Raw genomic sequence first — 18,741 nt, 5'->3', positions numbered from 1 at the left:
TGTTACACAAGGGGAAATATTTCCAGAGTGTTTTCTGTTCAAGAAATGCTTGTGTTATTATAGATCATTTTGCAATATAGGTTGACTAATACATATAAAAACCTGGAAATTGGCTCATGCAACCATTTTGAATTAGTAGACTACCCTTATGGAAGATTAATCAGAATTAGTCTTGTAGACTCTGAGAGGTGGGGGTGGACCTTGGCAATCCAGGTCATCAATGTATGCCACCATTAGTTTATTCCTCTCTTTGGGCACATAGTCCAGTACTGAATACCATTTTATCATTCTGCAAAGTTTTGTTTACATCTTTCAGCTGCTGGTCAGATTCTCAGATTAGCTTTTTAGCTCTGTTCTGTTGATGAACAGACAACTTCAGTTGGAGGGACTGCCAATCCCAGCATCTTCCATAAGCTTTCACTAAATGAATTATGTTATAAATTTGGTCGCTTTCAAAAGTGTCCTGAAGTCAGCTTTGGTTGTGATGTGTTTGTCTCTCATGTATTCTTCAAATTCTCTTTATTTTTTCCTGTCACTGAGGGAGAACCGAATACACTGAGAATCTTCCTTAAGGATTTTTTTTTACTTCTTTCCACATGGATGTTAAGGTATTCAGAAAAGTTTCATCCAGAAGTTGCCTAAAGTCTTCCCTCTTTTTGGTAAGTGCGTCAGTGTGTTCATTAAGCTTCAATTTCTTTTCTTTTCCCAATGAAGATCCACATACCTAGTAATGATCTTTTTGGAGAGTCTTCTATCAAACCATGACACATCTGAAGAACATACCTCAATAACCCTGATAGTGCAGAAGGATTTTTCAAGAAATTTCCAGGCTATCTCCTGGGGTCTGTATACCCCCAGTCCTACATCTCACAGTTTTTCAAACAGCTTTATTCCGATATAATTCATATACCATACATTGAAAATGTTCAATTCAATGGATTTGAGTATATTCATAGTTGTGCAACCCTCACAGTATAACCATAGGATATTCTCATCACCCTGAGAAGAAACCCCACACCTGTTAGCAGTTACTCTTCATTCCACCTACACCCACTAATTTTTCTACTTATTCTGGATCATATAAATGGAATCATATAATTTGTGATATTTTGTGACTGGCTCCTTTTACTTAACAGTGTTTTCAAGGTTCATCCATATGTAGCATGTATCAGTCCTTTATTTCTTTTTATTGTCAAATGATGGTTATAGAACTAGTAGAATTGCTAAATCATATGGCAACTCTGTTTAAATTTTGAAGAAATAAATCTGTTTTCCAAATTTTATGTTCCTACTAGCAATGTGCAAGGCTTCCAATTTCTTCAACATTTGTTACTACTTCTTTTCTTAATTATAGCCATTGTAATGGATGTGAAGTGATACTGTGGTTTTGGTTTTCATTTCCCTGATGGTTAACTGTGTTGAACATCTTTTCATGGGCTAAGTGGCTATTTGTTGTAGTGGTTTATTCTTCTTTCAAAAACTGCTATCATTTCAAACATTTTCCAAAACTCAGGGTGTTTTTCATTGCCAAGGTCATTGTTCTGATGTGCTTTCCTTTGCTCTCTGTGAGTTACCATGCTCCATCTTCTGGTATTTTGCCCAAATACTGTACACACAAACAGCAAGACTTGGCTTCGGGCTGCCCATTGTTAAGCCCAAAGTGAACAAAATGCATGAAGACTTTAAAATCCTTCAAAATGCTATAGTTAAGATTTTGCTAAAGCAAGTGTATTTTCTACCTCCTTGAGCTGCATATTGCCTTGAGTAATCATCATCCGGATCGTATGCTCTTTGGTGGCGCTGTTTTTCCTTTTGAATTCTTTCCTTGCCCAGTCCTTCAGGTATTTGCCATCAGAATCATTTGAAACTTGCCAAATTGCTTGCAGAATCCTTGCATAGAGAAGAACTTGTGCCTTCTCGTGAACTGCTTTAGTGTTAGCGTCACAGTGTTAGCGTCTCGGGAGTGGAAGCAGGAAACATCCATATCCGCCTGTGTCCCTGTGGAGCCTCTGTGTGCAGGACCTACTGAGATTTTTGATATATATTTGATTCTATTGCATACTAGGGTAAGAGAAAAAAACTTGACTGGAAGCCGCAGAAAATTGTAGTATAAAAGGAGACAGACTGAATCCCTGGGCTTAGAAAGTTGAGAGATTGAGTAATAGTGGGGTCTTGAGTCAGATGGGCTGAGGCTCATCTGTGGTAATTTATACTAGCAGTGAATCTTTACCACCTTAAGCTCCTTATGATTCTGGGACTTGAAACTCCAGTGGTTTTTAGGGAGGATATTTTTCTATTATTTTATCCACGTATTTAAGTATAAAATTGTAAAACACACAACACAAAAAATAACTTGGTGTTTTGCTCTAAGAATGTAACCAACATAAATAGAAATGTTCCTGTCAGTCCCTGGCTTTCAGGTTCTAAACATGTGATTTACCAGATGAACTAAGAATATGATTTGTTAAGGCTGACTGTTTTATCTTGATTTATTTATTTTTGTTGAATCAAGGTAAAGAATTTTTACAGGAAATCTCCTACTCATTCCATAGGAAAATCAAGGAGATATGTGGAACAGACCTTTGGCTCTTCTATTTGTTGACACTCTGGGAGGGAAGAGTAATGATTCTTGCAATGGAGCTTTAATAGTTTTGATTTTGCATGTTCACACTTAGGAACAGATTTCCCTTGTAAATCCATTTGTGTTAAAATTAGATCTTAAAATTTAAAGTTATATATTAAAAATGTGTCACAAAATATTAGAATTTGTTGATTCTTGATCTAACCAGCTTTTGATCGTATTTGATTAGATTATGAGAGACAGTTATGCAGTAGGCCTCCTGAATACAGGAAGTGTGATCGTTCCTTGAGAGAAGAGTCTAGATGGAGCTAAAGTATGTGTGAATTTATCATGTCAACTAAAATTCTGATGTAATAATTTCTCTTAATTATGTGATACGTATTTTATATATGCCTACAGTTTCTCTTAAGGTTTTCTGTATCAGAGTTATTGATCTGTTATTTTCTATACTAAAATGAGTGATTATGAAAGCTGTGAAATGAGTCAAAACAGTTACTTTTAATATTATGTGAAACAGGGTTTTCTACATTTCATTAAAAGTTGAACGAATTTTGGGCAGTTTGACTTTCTTTTTCTTTTTTTCTTTTCATTTGTTCTTTTGGGCATTGGTAAGTCTGACCATGTATCAGTTTATTATAATTCATAGGTAGTGCCTTCTGGCTGTCTTTCTCTTAAGTCATCTTGTACTTGAGACTATTTATATGTAGTTTTAAAAATTACATTTTGGAAACTCTTCAATAATGCATTTATCCCTCACAACTAATGCATGTAGAGTAAGGATCGTATTCTTACTTTGTTGCCATTTATAAACAAAATCTTTAAATATATTTAGACATAAAAGTATAAATAGCCCTGAGCATTGGGCTTAAGTTCAGTAAACATGTTATTCTCTGTTCTGTATTTGAAACAGTGAATTTTGAAGAGTATTTTTTCTGTGGTACACTGTTGAGTAGCCCCAGCATTTGTAAATCTTTGTTCAATTGGAGTTTTTATTTTTGGAAATCACCAGAATTTTAGTATATAAAGTTAGTAATTGGTTTTGGATAGTACCATTTTGGTACAAATAGTTGGGTAATTATAAAGAGATTGATTTTTCTTTAATATTGTGAAATTACCTTTTGAAGACAATTTAAAGGAGTTTCAAAAGTGTTCAAGCTCTGGAGACATTATCTTTTCTGTATTCCCTAAATACTTTGTAAATCTCTTTATTGTAGCACCACATTTGTGTGATCGTTACATGTATATTTTATCTTTTGAGTTTGAGCATATCGGTAAGGCCTAACACATCCCTGTCTAATTACTACAAAATCAATATGAAACCCCCAAAATAATTGTTTTGAAGGACAGTAGTTTTTATATAAAATGTACACACATAAAATAGACTATTAAAACTCATTACTTAGTTTCATATTTAAAAGAATCTTTTTCTTAAGTCATGTTGTTCTGTTATTAATTAATCATAGGAAACTTTTAATCCCAAATTAGTTTCCTGTGTTATAAACATATATTAATAGCATGTTTATGGGCTATTTATTTCCCTATGGCGGTTACTTAAATGCAAGTGTATTTACTGTCCAGGTAAATTTTATGATTGTTGTGTTTTTTAAAAAATAATTTTAATGAAAAACTTCAAACATTAAAAATAAAAAGAATAGCATAGTGAACTTCCCATGCCCATGCCCTGCCTAGATATTTATTAACTCATGGACAATTATATTTCATCTATATCCATTTTTACTTTCTCCCCTGTCTACCTCCAGTAATTGTTTGGAAGCAAATTCCAGATATATGATTTCATCTGTAAATATTTCATAATGCATTTCTAAAATATAAGGATTCTTTTTGTTAAGACAGAATCCTAATACCATGTTGCCAGCTAAAAAAATAAGCAGTAACTCATTAATATAATCAGATCTTTAGAATATATTTAGAATTAACAAATTTCTTCCTGTCCCATTTCACCCTCCTCTTCCCCTCCTCCCTCTTCTGTATTTTTGTTAAAATTTGTTTGAATAAACCTTACACGTTGCAGTTTTAATCTAGAGATTTACTCCAAACCCCTTCCCCTGACTCTCTTCTTTCCCCCTTTGCACTTCATTTGTTGTTCAAGACAATAAGGGCAAATGACCTTGCGCTGAGGTTTTTTTCCCCGTAATCTGAATTTTGCTTAGTTCATCTCCATAGTGTGGTGAAACATTTTCTTAGTCTTCTGCATTTCCTAAATCAGATTTATGTTTGATTTTTTTTCTAGCAAGACTTTTTCGTGATGGTGGGGTATATTTTTCTTTCATGAGGCATATGATGCTGGTCTCTCTTTTTGTGTGTCTCTTTTTCAATTGTAGCAGCTAGATACCACTAGACCCCTAATTCATTAAGGTATGCAATATAGTGATATTCTAATTTTGTCATTTCTTATATGGAATATTTCATTGTATTTTTTTATAATATTTTTTTAAAGAATCCTAATGACAAAGGAATATCTCTTTAAAGAGAAACTGGATTTTCATCAACTCCTTAATTATCTTGATAAAGGCTTAATTCTATACCACTTTTCAAAATTATGGTGTGGTTACTTTAGCATTCTTCGAAGATGATCAATGAAATTTTTAAAAAGTATTTTAGGATCTTCTGAACTCAAATATTTGAAGTGTTCCAATCTATTACAGTTATTATTCTTACTGATTTATGTTTAGCCAGTTGATACCTCTTCAGATTGTCTCCTGAGTCCTCTTGACATATCCTTAGTAGTCTTTGGTAGCTTTCTGGTGCTCCAGGTTCATCTTAGACTTACTTCCTGCTCCACACTTTGAATCAGGCATTCCTCCAACTAGTCTTGATTCATATTAGTGGAACTATCTATATTTTTTTACTGCAAGATAAAATATTTAAGATTTTTTTTTAGGTATTTTTCATTGTTGTTCTTAAGGTATATCCTACTAAGAATTCACAAATTAATGTTGTAAAATCACTTGGAGTAGTTTCTCTGTGTGGTTATTCTACTTTGTCAGTGTATACAATTGTTTGTTTTTGTAATTAAAATATGTACATTGCTACAAAATCAGATCTACGGAACAGGCTATTTTTAGAGATGTGTAGCTCTTATCCCTGTCCCCTGTATCCCATTTCCTACTTTCCCCATATATTACCATTTTTATAAGTTTTTGTGTATCCTTACATTTCAAAAATAAGTAAATATTTGTGTATTTATAGCTCCTTCCCTTTCTTATATGAATAATAGCTATACATACTTTACTAGTATGCAATTAAATTTAGGAAAAATAATCAGGCTAAATATGCTAATACAAAGAAAACAATGTGCTCAGAATAATTAAACTGGTATTTTCTGATATCTTGATGGATTTTGTTAGCTCACATAGTTAGCTCACATAATTGAAATTTAATTGTCTTATTCTCTGGCAGCTTTAAAATGATTGCTTTCGATTATTTTTAAGGGAATGCTCTCCTTTTTGTGTGACATACAGTGTGTGTGTTGTTTGTGATATCAGTCCCATTCCTAAACAAATTTAAAATAGCCCTTTAGCAAATGAAAACATATATAAGGAAGTGAATCTATTTTTTCTCAAATATTAAAAAATCTGCCATAAAAGAACCTAATATTTTCTTTTTGATGAAGATTTAAAGTTTAATCTTTTAAAAAATTTATTATTTATTGAAAGCTATTAATAATAAAGCACAAAAATATGTATAGCTGGTGGGAAAATATTATTTCTGGAAGGTCCTTTGATTAACTTGTTTCAACTTTGACTATATCACTAGAAATTTTATCAGAAATTCAGGAAGCGTAATAAAGTAGTTTTGCAATTTGAGGCTTTGAATATTTGCTGGAAGCCTGTCAAGATTGTTCTTTGGTCTATATCCCCAACCATCCGCAGTTTAAATAGTCTTATTATTCTTCTTATATCAGGGAAAGCATTCAGTAAATACAGTCTTTTGATTTTTTCATATTGTGGTTGCTTCTCTCTGATTCAGTGACTCCCAGTGAATGGGTTGTAGGGCAGGGAGGGGATCTGCAACCTAACCTTGTTTGTATCCTGAATAAATAATACACATGATGAATGTATCTGCTATTTTAAACTGTGTGTAGATAATTTTATAATTGATAGAATCTATTTTTAAAAAACATTGAATTTGTAGTAGCCTGTTATCTCACATTTTCTTTATCATTGGATGTTTGGAGTCCTACTATTAGCGTGTAATAGTCTATGATCTTCTGTAACTATTGCCTTTTTTAAAAAATGAAGGGTTTGTTCAAATAGTCACTACATATATATATGTACATAATTCATTCTTGAAAATGTTAGAAGTTGAACAACATACCTATGCCATAAAGGAGGTGGTTCTATTGCCAAAGAATTGAAAATACATAGAGGTGTGTGCATTTATGTGTATGTATAACCTCTCATTGTGGGAGTCCCCAGTTGGGAGAGGAATGACAAACTTCATAGGATCCAGTGGTCATCATCTTTGCCTGCTGGCTATTTAGCCAGCTTGGAGACAAGGGTAGTTGATTAAGTTTTCTACCCTTTCTACAGGCTCTCTGTCCCTCCTGGCTCAACAGTTGAGTTGAAAACTTGTACTGTGCTTGGGTGAGGCAAACACGTTACATGTAACCAAAATGTTTGTACCCCTATGATATCCTGAATTAAAAAAGAAAAAAAAAGAAAAGAGAACTTGTACTGTGTCTCGAGTCTTTAACCATCCTCACAAGGATATACTAGGTACCTTAAATAGGGTTGAATGGAAGAGAATCTTTATTCTCCTGTCATTGGAGCATGAAAAGAGGGGTTTTGGGCCAATTGACCGATCCCTGAGTGGCTGATCCCCCAAGAGGAAGTAGTGATGCAGACAGGTTGGTATTAGGGCATGTTGAGCCAGCTAAAAGGACATCATTTTTTATATGTCTGTCCCAGGGGAGAATGAGGACCAAACCCTTGAATAGTTTTTTTTGAGGAGAGGAGGGTGGGGTTTTGGTGTGAGTTGTGCTAGTATGTAGTGCGCCTGAAGCTATAAGGTGAGGCCGAGGAGGAGCACTGCAATTTAAGGTCCTTTTCTTTTTCATTTGCCCTTCCCTTTTTCCCCCTTTTCGCCTATCCCTGGTCTCCCCTTTTCTTTTCTCCCTTCTCTTTCCTTTCTTCCCGTATTTCGTTTCTTTAATTAGTACATTCATTGATTAGTTTCATATTTAGTGAGCAGCTTCTATGTACTAGGCCTTGGTTAAATTGTTCTGTAATGTTGAATGAGACAAGGTTCCATGTCAGGAGCACAGTCTATTGAAATTACCTGGAGAAGAATTTCCAACTTATTGTAGATAGAATAAGGTGGAAGAAAACCAGGCTATACTTGTAATAAGGCCACTCTTCTTATGGCTACTTACTCTTGTGATTGAACTGTATATATCTATATCTACATTTGTATCTATAACTTCTGTAACACAAATTGGCATTGAATTAGTATCAACTTTAAAATTCTCAGCCCTATGTGTTTGGTTGCCCTATGTCATATAATGATTAAAATATACTGGGTCAATATAACTCTGAGAGTGGTTGACGCACTCTAGTTAGACTTATCTCAGAGTCCAAGGTCCTTTCTATGGGAGTTCAGACAGTGTATTCTAAAACAACTGTTTCTACTTACTCCCACTCTCCACGTGAGCCAGGATAATTAGCTGTGCAATTATGAGCAGAGTTGCGTAACTAATCTGCTATAGCTAGACTTGACTTGAGAGGTGATCTCACAACTCAGTCCCTTCATTGCGCCAATGGGATCAAAGAGAGGTTTAATGAGTTTGCAGAGGTTGTACAGAAAGTACGAATGGCAATCTGTAATTTCTGACTCTTCTTAGTTCTGTATTATGCTGCCTTTTCCTATTACAAATGTCTGTGATGAGGATCAAATGAGATAAATGTCAGTATGCCTTGATAGGCATAAAATATCACAAGGGTAAATTATTTCTACTTGCTTTCTATTGTCAGGAGGCGTCTGTGATCCTTTATGTTGTGATTTCTTGATTCTTAGTATCTTGGAAGCAGAGGTTATTTTTAATGTCTTTTTGTGTCCCTGAGCTCAAGGCTAAACTGATACGTGTAGGTTATCTGGGCAAACTAACAAATTGAACCCTTTGAAACTGAAATTCTTTGTCTGGAACTGAATTTATTTATTTAGAGTATACATGGATAAGCTGATTTTCTAATAATAAAAAGTATATAGTTTATGTTCAGAACAGGAATTTATTACATTCATTTATTAGTTTTCTGATTATTGGGAGGTATATTAGTCTGATTTATATTTAGATAAATTATTTATGATTTTAACATTTTTTTCTTACTATACCTGTAATTTCAGGTAATTGTCAGCTGACAAATGATATGGTTAGTTAAGGAGTCAGTATTTACCTAGGAGCAAATCTCACTTTTATTAGCTGTGTGACCTTAGGCAATGCTTTAAAACTTTTCTGAACCTTAGTTTCCTTATTGTTAAACTAGACATTATAGTGATTAAGCTAAAATTGACCACTGGACCATGCTTTCATTTACTCCTCACAGTAACCACGTGACATAGGTGAGGAAGAGAAGGCATGTAGTGGTTACAGAGTTAATAAATAGTAAAAGAGAGATTTGAACTCAGGTAGTCTTAACTCAGCCCATAGTTTTTGAACACTGTGTCACTACCTTCTTGACTACTTCGTAAGTTGTTCTGAGGAGTAAATGAGATGTGGTATGTAGGATGCTTGGTACAATTTGGTTTTCAGAGCTTTTTGATTTTGAAATTCTGACTAAGGTTTTATGGACCTAAAAATTAATTTAGGGAGAATTATAAATATATAATTGTCCTTGGTTCTAAACAGTTCTTTGGTAGCTTGTTAGCTTGAAAAAATCACAGGCCCTACCCCAGACATACTAGATTATAATCTGCATTTTAAGAATTTGCATTTAAGATCCTTAAAGTTTGAGAAATATTATAGTAGATGATCTTGAAGACTTCTTCCAACTCATGGTTGTGAGTGATTCTGGGACCGGCCAGCATGGATATTTTAGTGTTGATTATTGCATTTAGCAAAGAAAATCGTAGTACCTTAAAGGCTTTTTTTTTTTTTTTGAGGCAGTATCTCACTCTTTTGTGTATTAGAGTGCAATGGCATTATTGTAGCTCACTGTAACCTCAAATTCCTGGGCTCAAGCAATCCTCTTGCCTCAGCCTCCTGAGTAGCTGGGACTACAGGTGTACAGATGTGTGCCACCATGCCCAAGTAATTTTTTTATTTAAAATTTTGTTTTTTCAAGGCAAGGTCTCAGTCTGTCACTTGGGCTAGTGTGATCATAGTTCACTGCAACCTCAAATTCCTGGGCTCAAGTGATTCTCCTAACTCAGCCTCCTGAGTAGCTGGGACTACAGGCATTGTCCACCACGCCTGGCTAATTTTTCTATTTTTTTGTAGAGATGAAGTCTCACTCTTGCTCAGGCTGGTCTCCAACTCCTGGCCTCAAGCAATCCTCCTGCCTCAGCCTCCCACAGTGCTAGAATTACTGGGTGAGCCACTGTACCCAGTCTTAAAGGATTATTTTAATGTAAATCACTGTCTTGTAGATTTTTTTCTATTGCTTGTCTTCCATTATAGGGAAACTTTTGAGGTAATACCAGTTTGAATTTATGAAAGGCTTTTGAGTTACAACAAAATTACTCTAAATTTTATCATCCTGTCATTTTAGGAAATAACTAGAACTAAAAATTTTTAGTTGTGTTAGATTGAATGTTTTTAATTCATCCCACTAAATAATAAGGTTAAAATATCAGCCAATTATAGTTATGAGACACTAAGAATAACCTACAGGTTTATTTTTGGACAGTTCACTATTCTGATGTTTTAGTAAACATTTGAAGGTTAACAGTTGTAGGAGATTAACCACAAAGCAAATGAGCACTTGATTGATTAGAAACTTTTAATTTTATTAGTCTCAGGAATTAAAAAAAAAACCCCTCTCAAACTTAATGATCCTCTCATGGATTTTTTAAAAAATGTGACAGACGATAATGTCTGTTTTGTTCAGCACTGTGTAGGTATTCACAAATATTTGCCGAATGAATAGGAGTTTGTTTTTGGTGATTTTTTTTATCCTTTTCAAATTAGTAATAAGAGACATGTAAGGGTCTGAAAACTTGAGTTTTTAGACAAATTGAGGATTTCTGCTTAAGTGATTGCTGTATTAATCTCCATATCAACTAATTGTGATTTTTTTGAATATTTATGAAACGTGATTCAAACATAAGAATCAATAAGACATTTATATAGTTTAAAGCAAACACCTGGTTAAGAAATAGAACATTACTATTTGAGAAGCCCCCCTTTGTGTTGTCTTTCAATTGAATGCTGCTTTATCCCCAGAGATAGCCAATCTCTTGGTTTTATTTTTAAGACCTCTGAATATATTCTTAAGCAATAAGATGTTTAGCTTTGAAAAACTGACTGGAAGCATAAATCTAATTGTGCAAAGAAAGGGTAATATTAGATCAAATCTCACTGGAGAAGGTAGGTTGAATAAAGTATCTGGGTCACAGTCTGGTTTCAGTTATCTGGAGAGTTTACAGTAACTGTTTTCTGGGGAAGTCAATGGAAAAGGTGTTGAGTGAGTCTTGGGAAATAGCATCTGTTTCCCATAGTCGGGCATCTGGCAGTACTGTAGTGTGGATCAGGTACTGGATGTTCAGCAGAAGTATTATCAGAGGGACTAGGCTGCTTTGTACTTCACTCTAAATCACTGCTACGTCCTACTTTCAGCTCTTAAAAGAAAGTCAGAGGAGACCACTTCTGTAGGTGAAACAGTATTCCCAGCTGATTCAGGGGGGAGAGCATGAAGGCAGAGCAGAAACTTCATTAACGGGCATTCTGTCCTCTGGTTGAAAGATAATAGTGGCCAGGATGAGGAAAAAGGATAATAAAATACAAATGAACAAGAAATTCTAGAAGAAAATGTAGGAAAGACTCTCACAGACATTGGTCTAGGCAAAGAATTTATGAAGAAAACCCCTAAGGCAATCGCAGCAACAACAAAAATAAACGAATGGGACCTGATTAAATTAAAAAGCTTCTGCACAGCCAAAGAAACAGTCACAAAAATAAACAGACAGCCTACAGAATGGGAAAAAATTTTCGCATACTACACATCAGATAAAAGACTGATAACAAGAATCTATTTAGAACTCAGGAAAATCAGCAAGAAAAAATCAAACAATCCTATCAAAAAATGGGCAAAGGACATGAATAGAAATTTTTCAAAAGAAGACATAAGAATGGCCAAAAAACGTATCAAAAAATGCTCAACATCCCTAATTATCAGGGAAATGCAAATCAAAACCACAATGAGATACCACTTAACTCCGGTGAGAATGGCCTTTATCAAAAAATCCCAAAACAACACATGTTGGCGTGGATGCGGAGAGACAGGAACACTCATACACTGCTGGTGGGAATGCAAACTAGTGCAACCCCTATGGAAAGCAATATGGAGATACCTTAAACAGATTCAAGTAGACCTACCATTTGATCCAGCAATCCCATTATTGGGCATATACCCAGAAGAACAAAAGTCATTCTTTAACAAAGACACCTGTACCCGAATGTTTATAGCAGCACAATTCACAATCGCAAAGATGTGGAAACAACCCAAGTGCCCATCAATCCACGAATGGATTAGTAAACTGTGGTATATGTATACCATGGAGTACTACTCAGCTATAAGAAATAACGATGATACGACATCTCTTTGGTTCTCCTGGAGAGAGCTGGAACCCATTATACTAAGTGAAGTATCCAAAGAATGGAAAAACAAGCATCACATGTACTCACCAGAAAACTGGTTTCCCTGATCATCACCTAAATGTACATCAGGGAAAGATACCAATTGGATATCAGACTGGGATGAGGGGTGGGGGGAGGGGATGGGTGTATGCCTACATGACGAGTGCGTTGCGCACCCTCTGGGGAATGGTCATGCTTGAAGGTGCAGACCCGGGGAGGTGGGGGGGGGGAGGGGATGGAGGTATGACTACATGATGAGTGCCAGGCGCACTGTCTGGAGAATGAGAACGGATGCGCTTGGGACTCTGACTCGGGGGGATGGGCAGGACATGGACAATGTATATGACCTAAACTTACGTACCCCCATGATGAGCTGAAATAAAAAAAATAAAAATAAAAATAAAAAAAAATAAAATACAAATGAACAAGAGTTGTACCAGCCCTTTGTAAAAGAAAAAGCCAAAACTACTCCACTGGGAGACATAAAAGAAGATATGAAAAAATTGAAAAAAATATCATTTTGGGATAGGAAGATTCAGTATTATAAATAAATTCTCCTGAAATAAATCTTATCCAAGATTTCTGTTTATGTGTCATCTGATCATTCAAGCTTCTTTGACCATATGCAGTTGCTTTATTTTTCTCCATTGCATTTATGCCTAGCTGATATAACTGTATTATTTACTTGTTTATTGGTCTTTTTCCCCATTATGAAAAAAAATTACAAAGGTACGTGAACTTCGGAGGACATGTTTGTGTTTCTTTCTTACTAGAATGTAGACTTAAGAAGGTATGTTTTGTTTCTTGTGGTATCCTGAGCACCTTGAGCTGTGCTTATTAGTACATAGGAAGCAGTCAATGACTAGTGAATGAATGAATAAATAAAGTTCTCCTTTCTCTCATAACCCATGGCACTTATTGTCTGTTCTATAGTTTTTTGGTCATTAATTTTGTTCAGTTTAGCGTCTTATAATGCTTTCTATTATTTTTTTTTGGTTCATTGTCTAATTGTTACATTCCTGTGAGACATTACTTTCTATGCTCCTTGATGGCATGAGTGGGACAAATGCTTCCTTTGTGTACTACCTCACAGTGCAAGGCGAATGGATATGGGAACTTGTTGAATTGAATACATTTATTTATTCAAAATGACTTAAATTGCTGGAATCCAGTTTGCCCTCAACAAAAGGAGTATTTTTTATTGGATAAAACAATATAATTCTGTGCAAAATAGGATTTTATAGTTAATTTTTTAAGGATGGAGTTTTTTTGGAGATGTTTTGTTGAGCTCATGGTAAATTTTGGTAACTGGAAGTTGAAACTTTTGTAATTATAATTGTATGAGTTTCTGCACACAATTTGAGTAGAAGAAAAATATCACTATTTTCAGTGAGAGAAGGATTTCTTACCTTGAAATTTAAATTAAAAAAAAAAGCTCCTTAGGCTGTAGTTATATTGGGACTTAGTTTTAAAGTAAAATATTAATTTTAAATAAGTATAACTTTGTAGCCTACTTAACCTTTTATAAATACTTTTGCATATATAAATATGCAAATGTTTTAATAAATACTTTGTTATATTTCTCATGCTAGCATTCCACTTAACAGTTTGTAACTATTTCTCTTCTTGTATCTTTGCATTGCCACTAGTTTTCTTTTTTTATCATTGCTGATGTGCTATAAATCTCTGTACATAAAGATTTTATAAATTGTTTTTTGGAGATAAATTTTCAATAATATACTTTACATTTCTAAAAGCAAATATTTTAACAGTTACTGAAACCATAAATGTTTAAAAGGAGAAATTTAAAACTATAAAAAGTTTTGTTAGTTCCTTTCTAATTTATATGGAGAATTATTTATTTATTTATATTTTTTTGCTTTATTTCAGGCCAGTCTATCCATATGGGGATGGGGAAGCCTTGGCATTGTCCTTTTTCTAATAACCTTTGGACCCTTTGTAATATTTTATTTGGCATTTTATATCCTCTGCTTTGTGGGTGGGTAAGTATACGCATTGATAATTTTACAATTCATGTGTCATGTCTTGTTCAAATGAAAACAAATGACTGAGAAATGGGAGTGTGATTTATTTGTGAATGCCATGTTATATGAACTTTTTACTAAAATTTTAAAAAAGTAAACATAAGATACTCATAGAAATAAAAAACAGTGATGGTTATTATTTGTACTATGAATATGGGTAATCATCTTCAAAAATGAAATTTCAGTTTCCGAAGATATGAACTTTTTTTGGTGAAAATAAAGTTGCAGTTTTCTTGTCCATTATACATAACTTAAATTGAGATGACACAACCAGTTTTACATTATAGAAATTGTTTCATTGATTAGACTTCAAACAATAATGTTAATTATTTCTATTAATGAATGTTGTCATTGTGGCCTAGAGAATTCAAATAAATGTCTGATTTTGCAGTCTTCTCCTTATAGTCATTTGGTTTGCAATGTTTGTTTTCCCTTAGGTTGGTAAACCTTTATAAGGGAGGATCAGTCATAATTTATTATAGCTTCATATACAGGCATGGCTTGTAAGAAAGTATTAGAAAATGTATAGACAAGTGAGATGCTTGTTATTTGGACACTCTCACCAAGGTAGCTTAGCTGAAATGAATATTTTATTGTTAATGTGTGTGTGTGTATTTATATGATATATTTATGTAATTAGTTGTGGAATGAACACCTATGAGTTCTTTTTTTAAAAAATCTTCTGACGCCCTAGATATTTGGAAGAGTTGTTTGAGCCTGTAGGTTTTAGAGGATTTAGCTGAATTGAATAGCATATATAAACAGCAGCCTGAAAGACCGTATAAGACACTGAAGGATTAGCTTCCGAATATACCTACCACCTATCACTTCTTTTGGGGTACAGGCTTGAAGGACATGGCATGTTGTCATTTTATAGGGAGTATACTTACTGATTGTTGAACAACTGTGAATTATTTAAATTGAGCAGTGATGTCAAAGACTCTCTATAAAACTATTTTATATTAGATTTAGTATTTTCATATTGCTTAAATACTATACCGTGTACTGAAACGCTTAGACTTATTTCAGTCATAAGAGTCAGATACATGGAGTTCAGAACATCTTTATTGATGATAAAGATGATCGAAGATCTTACAGATGTACAGCCAAATGGGCTTCCTAATTATACTCCTCAGTCAAAAATTAAGGGCACAGCATGGCTGTAAAAGCTGCATGGTTTTATAGCAGCAGGGTCAAGGCTACTGTTATTGATTGCAAGGAGATTATTTGTAATGAGATGTTTTTCTGAAAGGGAGAAATTTCTTTTAATTTTACTAATTGAATAAGCTCTTGTGAAGAGTGAAGGAAAAGAATTTCAGAGTATTTCCCAATACTTCAGAAAGGGAGGATATTGAAGGCAAAGGAAGGAGCCCTTGGAAGGTGGAAGGGTGGAGAATTATTTCTCTTTTACTAAGCTGCTCCATATAATATTTGGGAAATAGAGAAGAGTGATCAGTTTATTAATTTTACAGTCATAAGAATTTTTGTTGCTCCCCCCCTTTTTGAATCTGCTAATTTATGAAGGAATAGTTTTTAAAAATGTTTTGGGTACTTAACAGAGTTGTATAAAATTTTTTCAGTACGGTGGGGTACTGGGGGGTGTGGGAGGGGTACTAAAAACTCTTCAGATAATATTGAGTCACAAAATTTCAAGTTCATGATATAAATTGATCTGAAGTTCTGTTCCAGACTATGTTGATCTCAGTGAAACTCACTGCCACCAAAAGGGGACTTAAACTCGCCTGCTGCCCAGAATCATCCCAGGGGGATTAATTAAGCATCTTTAGGTTACTCAGTTATGGTCAACAAATACCATAATTTCCTGAGTCAGATCTTTCTTGTTTTGGTTCTAGTTATGAAGAATGATTGTCCCTTCTTTAATGTAACTTAGTGTAGTTTAATGTCTAATGAATTTAAAGAACAAAAGTAGGCTTTTAAGTATCAATAAGTAAAATGATTGCATTTCATGTAATTAAAAATCATCTCTTAGTTTTAGTATGCTTTCTTATTGTATAAGTTTTAAAGGTGTATTGTTTTTGGAACGGATACATTTTTTTGTGGAACCCCTTCCTTTTTTGTGTGTGTGTGCTAATAAAACTAACTTATTACTTAAATTTTAAGTTCTGCAAGTTTCCCCATCTAAAATGTTGATAATTATTTATTTTGCTTATGGTCAAACCTAACCCCTGTATTTTAATATAAAGAGAATTTTTGGAAAGAAAACCTCTCAGGATTTTTTTTTGTTTTTGTTATTGTGGGATATTATCAATACCATATTATGGTTATTTCATGGCATTCTGTTATATTTGTTGGTTTATGTAATTATTTGTAGTACCTATTTTTAGTTAAATCTCACAGGTGAACTATTAATTAGTTTCTTTGTAAGATCAGACTGTTCTTTACCTTGCCTTCCTACTGTTGTACACGGTGGGCAAAGGCTGTTTTATCAGTCTGCTTCATGTTGATGTTTTTAGAAATACAATGTTAATATAAACATTTTATTGTATCTGTAAATGTGCTTAGTGACCAGGCAAAACTGAAATATAGGGCCAACTTAAATATTAGTAATCATATCAGATATAACACAGATAAAATTTACCAATAATTCTGAGGTCAACCTTTTATAAAAAAATCAAAAAAAGAATTAATGATATGAACTGATTTGACTTTATCTGTATAGTACCTGTACTGAAGACCAGTGAAATGGCAGCCACAAAAAGCAGAGGACGTAGAGAATCTTCCTTTCAGTAGTGGAGACTGATCATATTTAATTTTACTGTTCCCTTCTTGTCACTACAGTTTTTGAATTTTTATAAGATTACTATAATATCATTATAAGATTAAAATTTAATTTTTTTTGTAGATTTCCAGCACTTAGCTTTATTGGTGAATTTTAAATATAGGAAATATTGATAACATTTACTTAATACTTACAGTGAAGAGTTCTGAACCAGAATTTATCTTATGTGATCCTACAATTGTTTTAAAAAATAACCTTTTTGGGATACATTCATATTTCTTTCCTTAATTCTAGCCTTATTTGAAACAAATCATAAATTGGATCTTTTTGTCTTCGTAGCTTTTGTTTACTCTGTATTCATAGTGGCAAGTTAAATTAATATTAATACTTCACCTTAATTAACAGAACTATAGAATTAGGTCATTTAGCTATAGATTTAAATCTCATTTGTCTTTATCCTTGGTTATTAGCTAACCTACTTATTTAATGAGGGCTGATTTTTCTCAAGTTTGAAAATGTCATCTGAGATTCTTTATGAAATATATTTGATTAAAACTTTGAAAAGCATTATTGTATAATTCACAAAACGTTTATAGTTGTTTTAAACTTAAGAATATACCAAAAAATCTATCAATTTCTTGCTTTTCCAACATCACAAACTGACTTTTTAGTGAATGATAAGCCATTTTATGAACTCTGAAAAGCATATTTGGAAATAGATGTATTAAATTAAAGAAAAATCGTTTTATATCTATGATTAAATTTTTTTTTATAGGGGTTTAGTGGTTACTCTCCTATTTGGAAAAACAAACTCAGAGAAGTACCTAGAACAGTGTGAACACTCATTTCTTCCTCCAACATCAACTGGGGTTCCTAAGGTAAATAGTGTGACAGAATATAAAACCTCAAAGTTCAGTTCTTTGCAATAATAATAATGTGATCATCTATATATGGCTTGACAGATTGTCCTATGATTCTTTAATGCTTATGGAAGATGTTTCAATCACACTTAGAAAATAAATTTTAAAAAGTCACCTTGAAAACTTTCTTAGGGTAAAAAGTAGGAATATAGATTTGAGGAAAAGATAGAAATTGGTTAGTTTAATTTTAGTGTTTTTCCTGCTGTCTTAAACACAGAATTTGAAAGCATCATGCATACGCTTTGTAAGAATGTCTGTGAATATTCTGTTTTGAATGAAATAAATTGCATAGGAACCAGAGGGGAAAAATGGACACTTTAACTACTTTAAAAAATATAGCTTGCAATTAGATATGCAGTTTCTTTAGTTTTAATAATTCAGGCCAAATTTTTACCATCTCAAATGGTGCTATTTTTCCATTTTTTTCAATATCATACTCTGTAAATAAATTGGAATTGGGTAGGCTTCAGATTTGCAAAGCCTTTGATTCTTGTGGGATTGAGGGGGTTTCATCTTGTTTAAAGAGAGACAAAGGGCTGGGAATTGGCTAGTAACTTAACTTTACAGTTATTAACTTGTCCATTATATTCTAAAATGTAGGAGATGTAGAGGTAAATAATATATAATATAGTTTTGCATTA

General features: G+C 33.5%; 1 protein-coding gene across 2 annotated transcripts in view; it reads left to right on the top strand.

The window, feature by feature from the left end:
* The window catches only part of SNX13 (sorting nexin 13), a 138,476-nt gene that overhangs the window by 32,161 nt on the left and 87,574 nt on the right, over window positions 1–18,741 (top strand). Inside the window, exons 2-3 of one of the 2 annotated variants that reach the window (XM_045565359.1) lie at window positions 14,286–14,398; window positions 17,956–18,058. In XM_045565359.1, coding sequence (XP_045421315.1) covers window positions 14,286–14,398; window positions 17,956–18,058 — 216 coding nt within the window. Of the gene's footprint in view, window positions 1–14,285; window positions 14,399–17,955; window positions 18,059–18,741 lie in introns of those variants that run through there. The other variant, XM_045565360.1, reaches the window with a different exon arrangement.

Source organism: Lemur catta, chromosome 11 (genome assembly GCF_020740605.2).
Source record: "Lemur catta isolate mLemCat1 chromosome 11, mLemCat1.pri, whole genome shotgun sequence".
NCBI lineage: Eukaryota > Metazoa > Chordata > Mammalia > Primates > Lemuridae > Lemur > Lemur catta.
The sequence above is the reverse complement of the archived record's forward strand: the minus strand, read 5'-3'. Positions and strand labels throughout refer to the sequence as shown.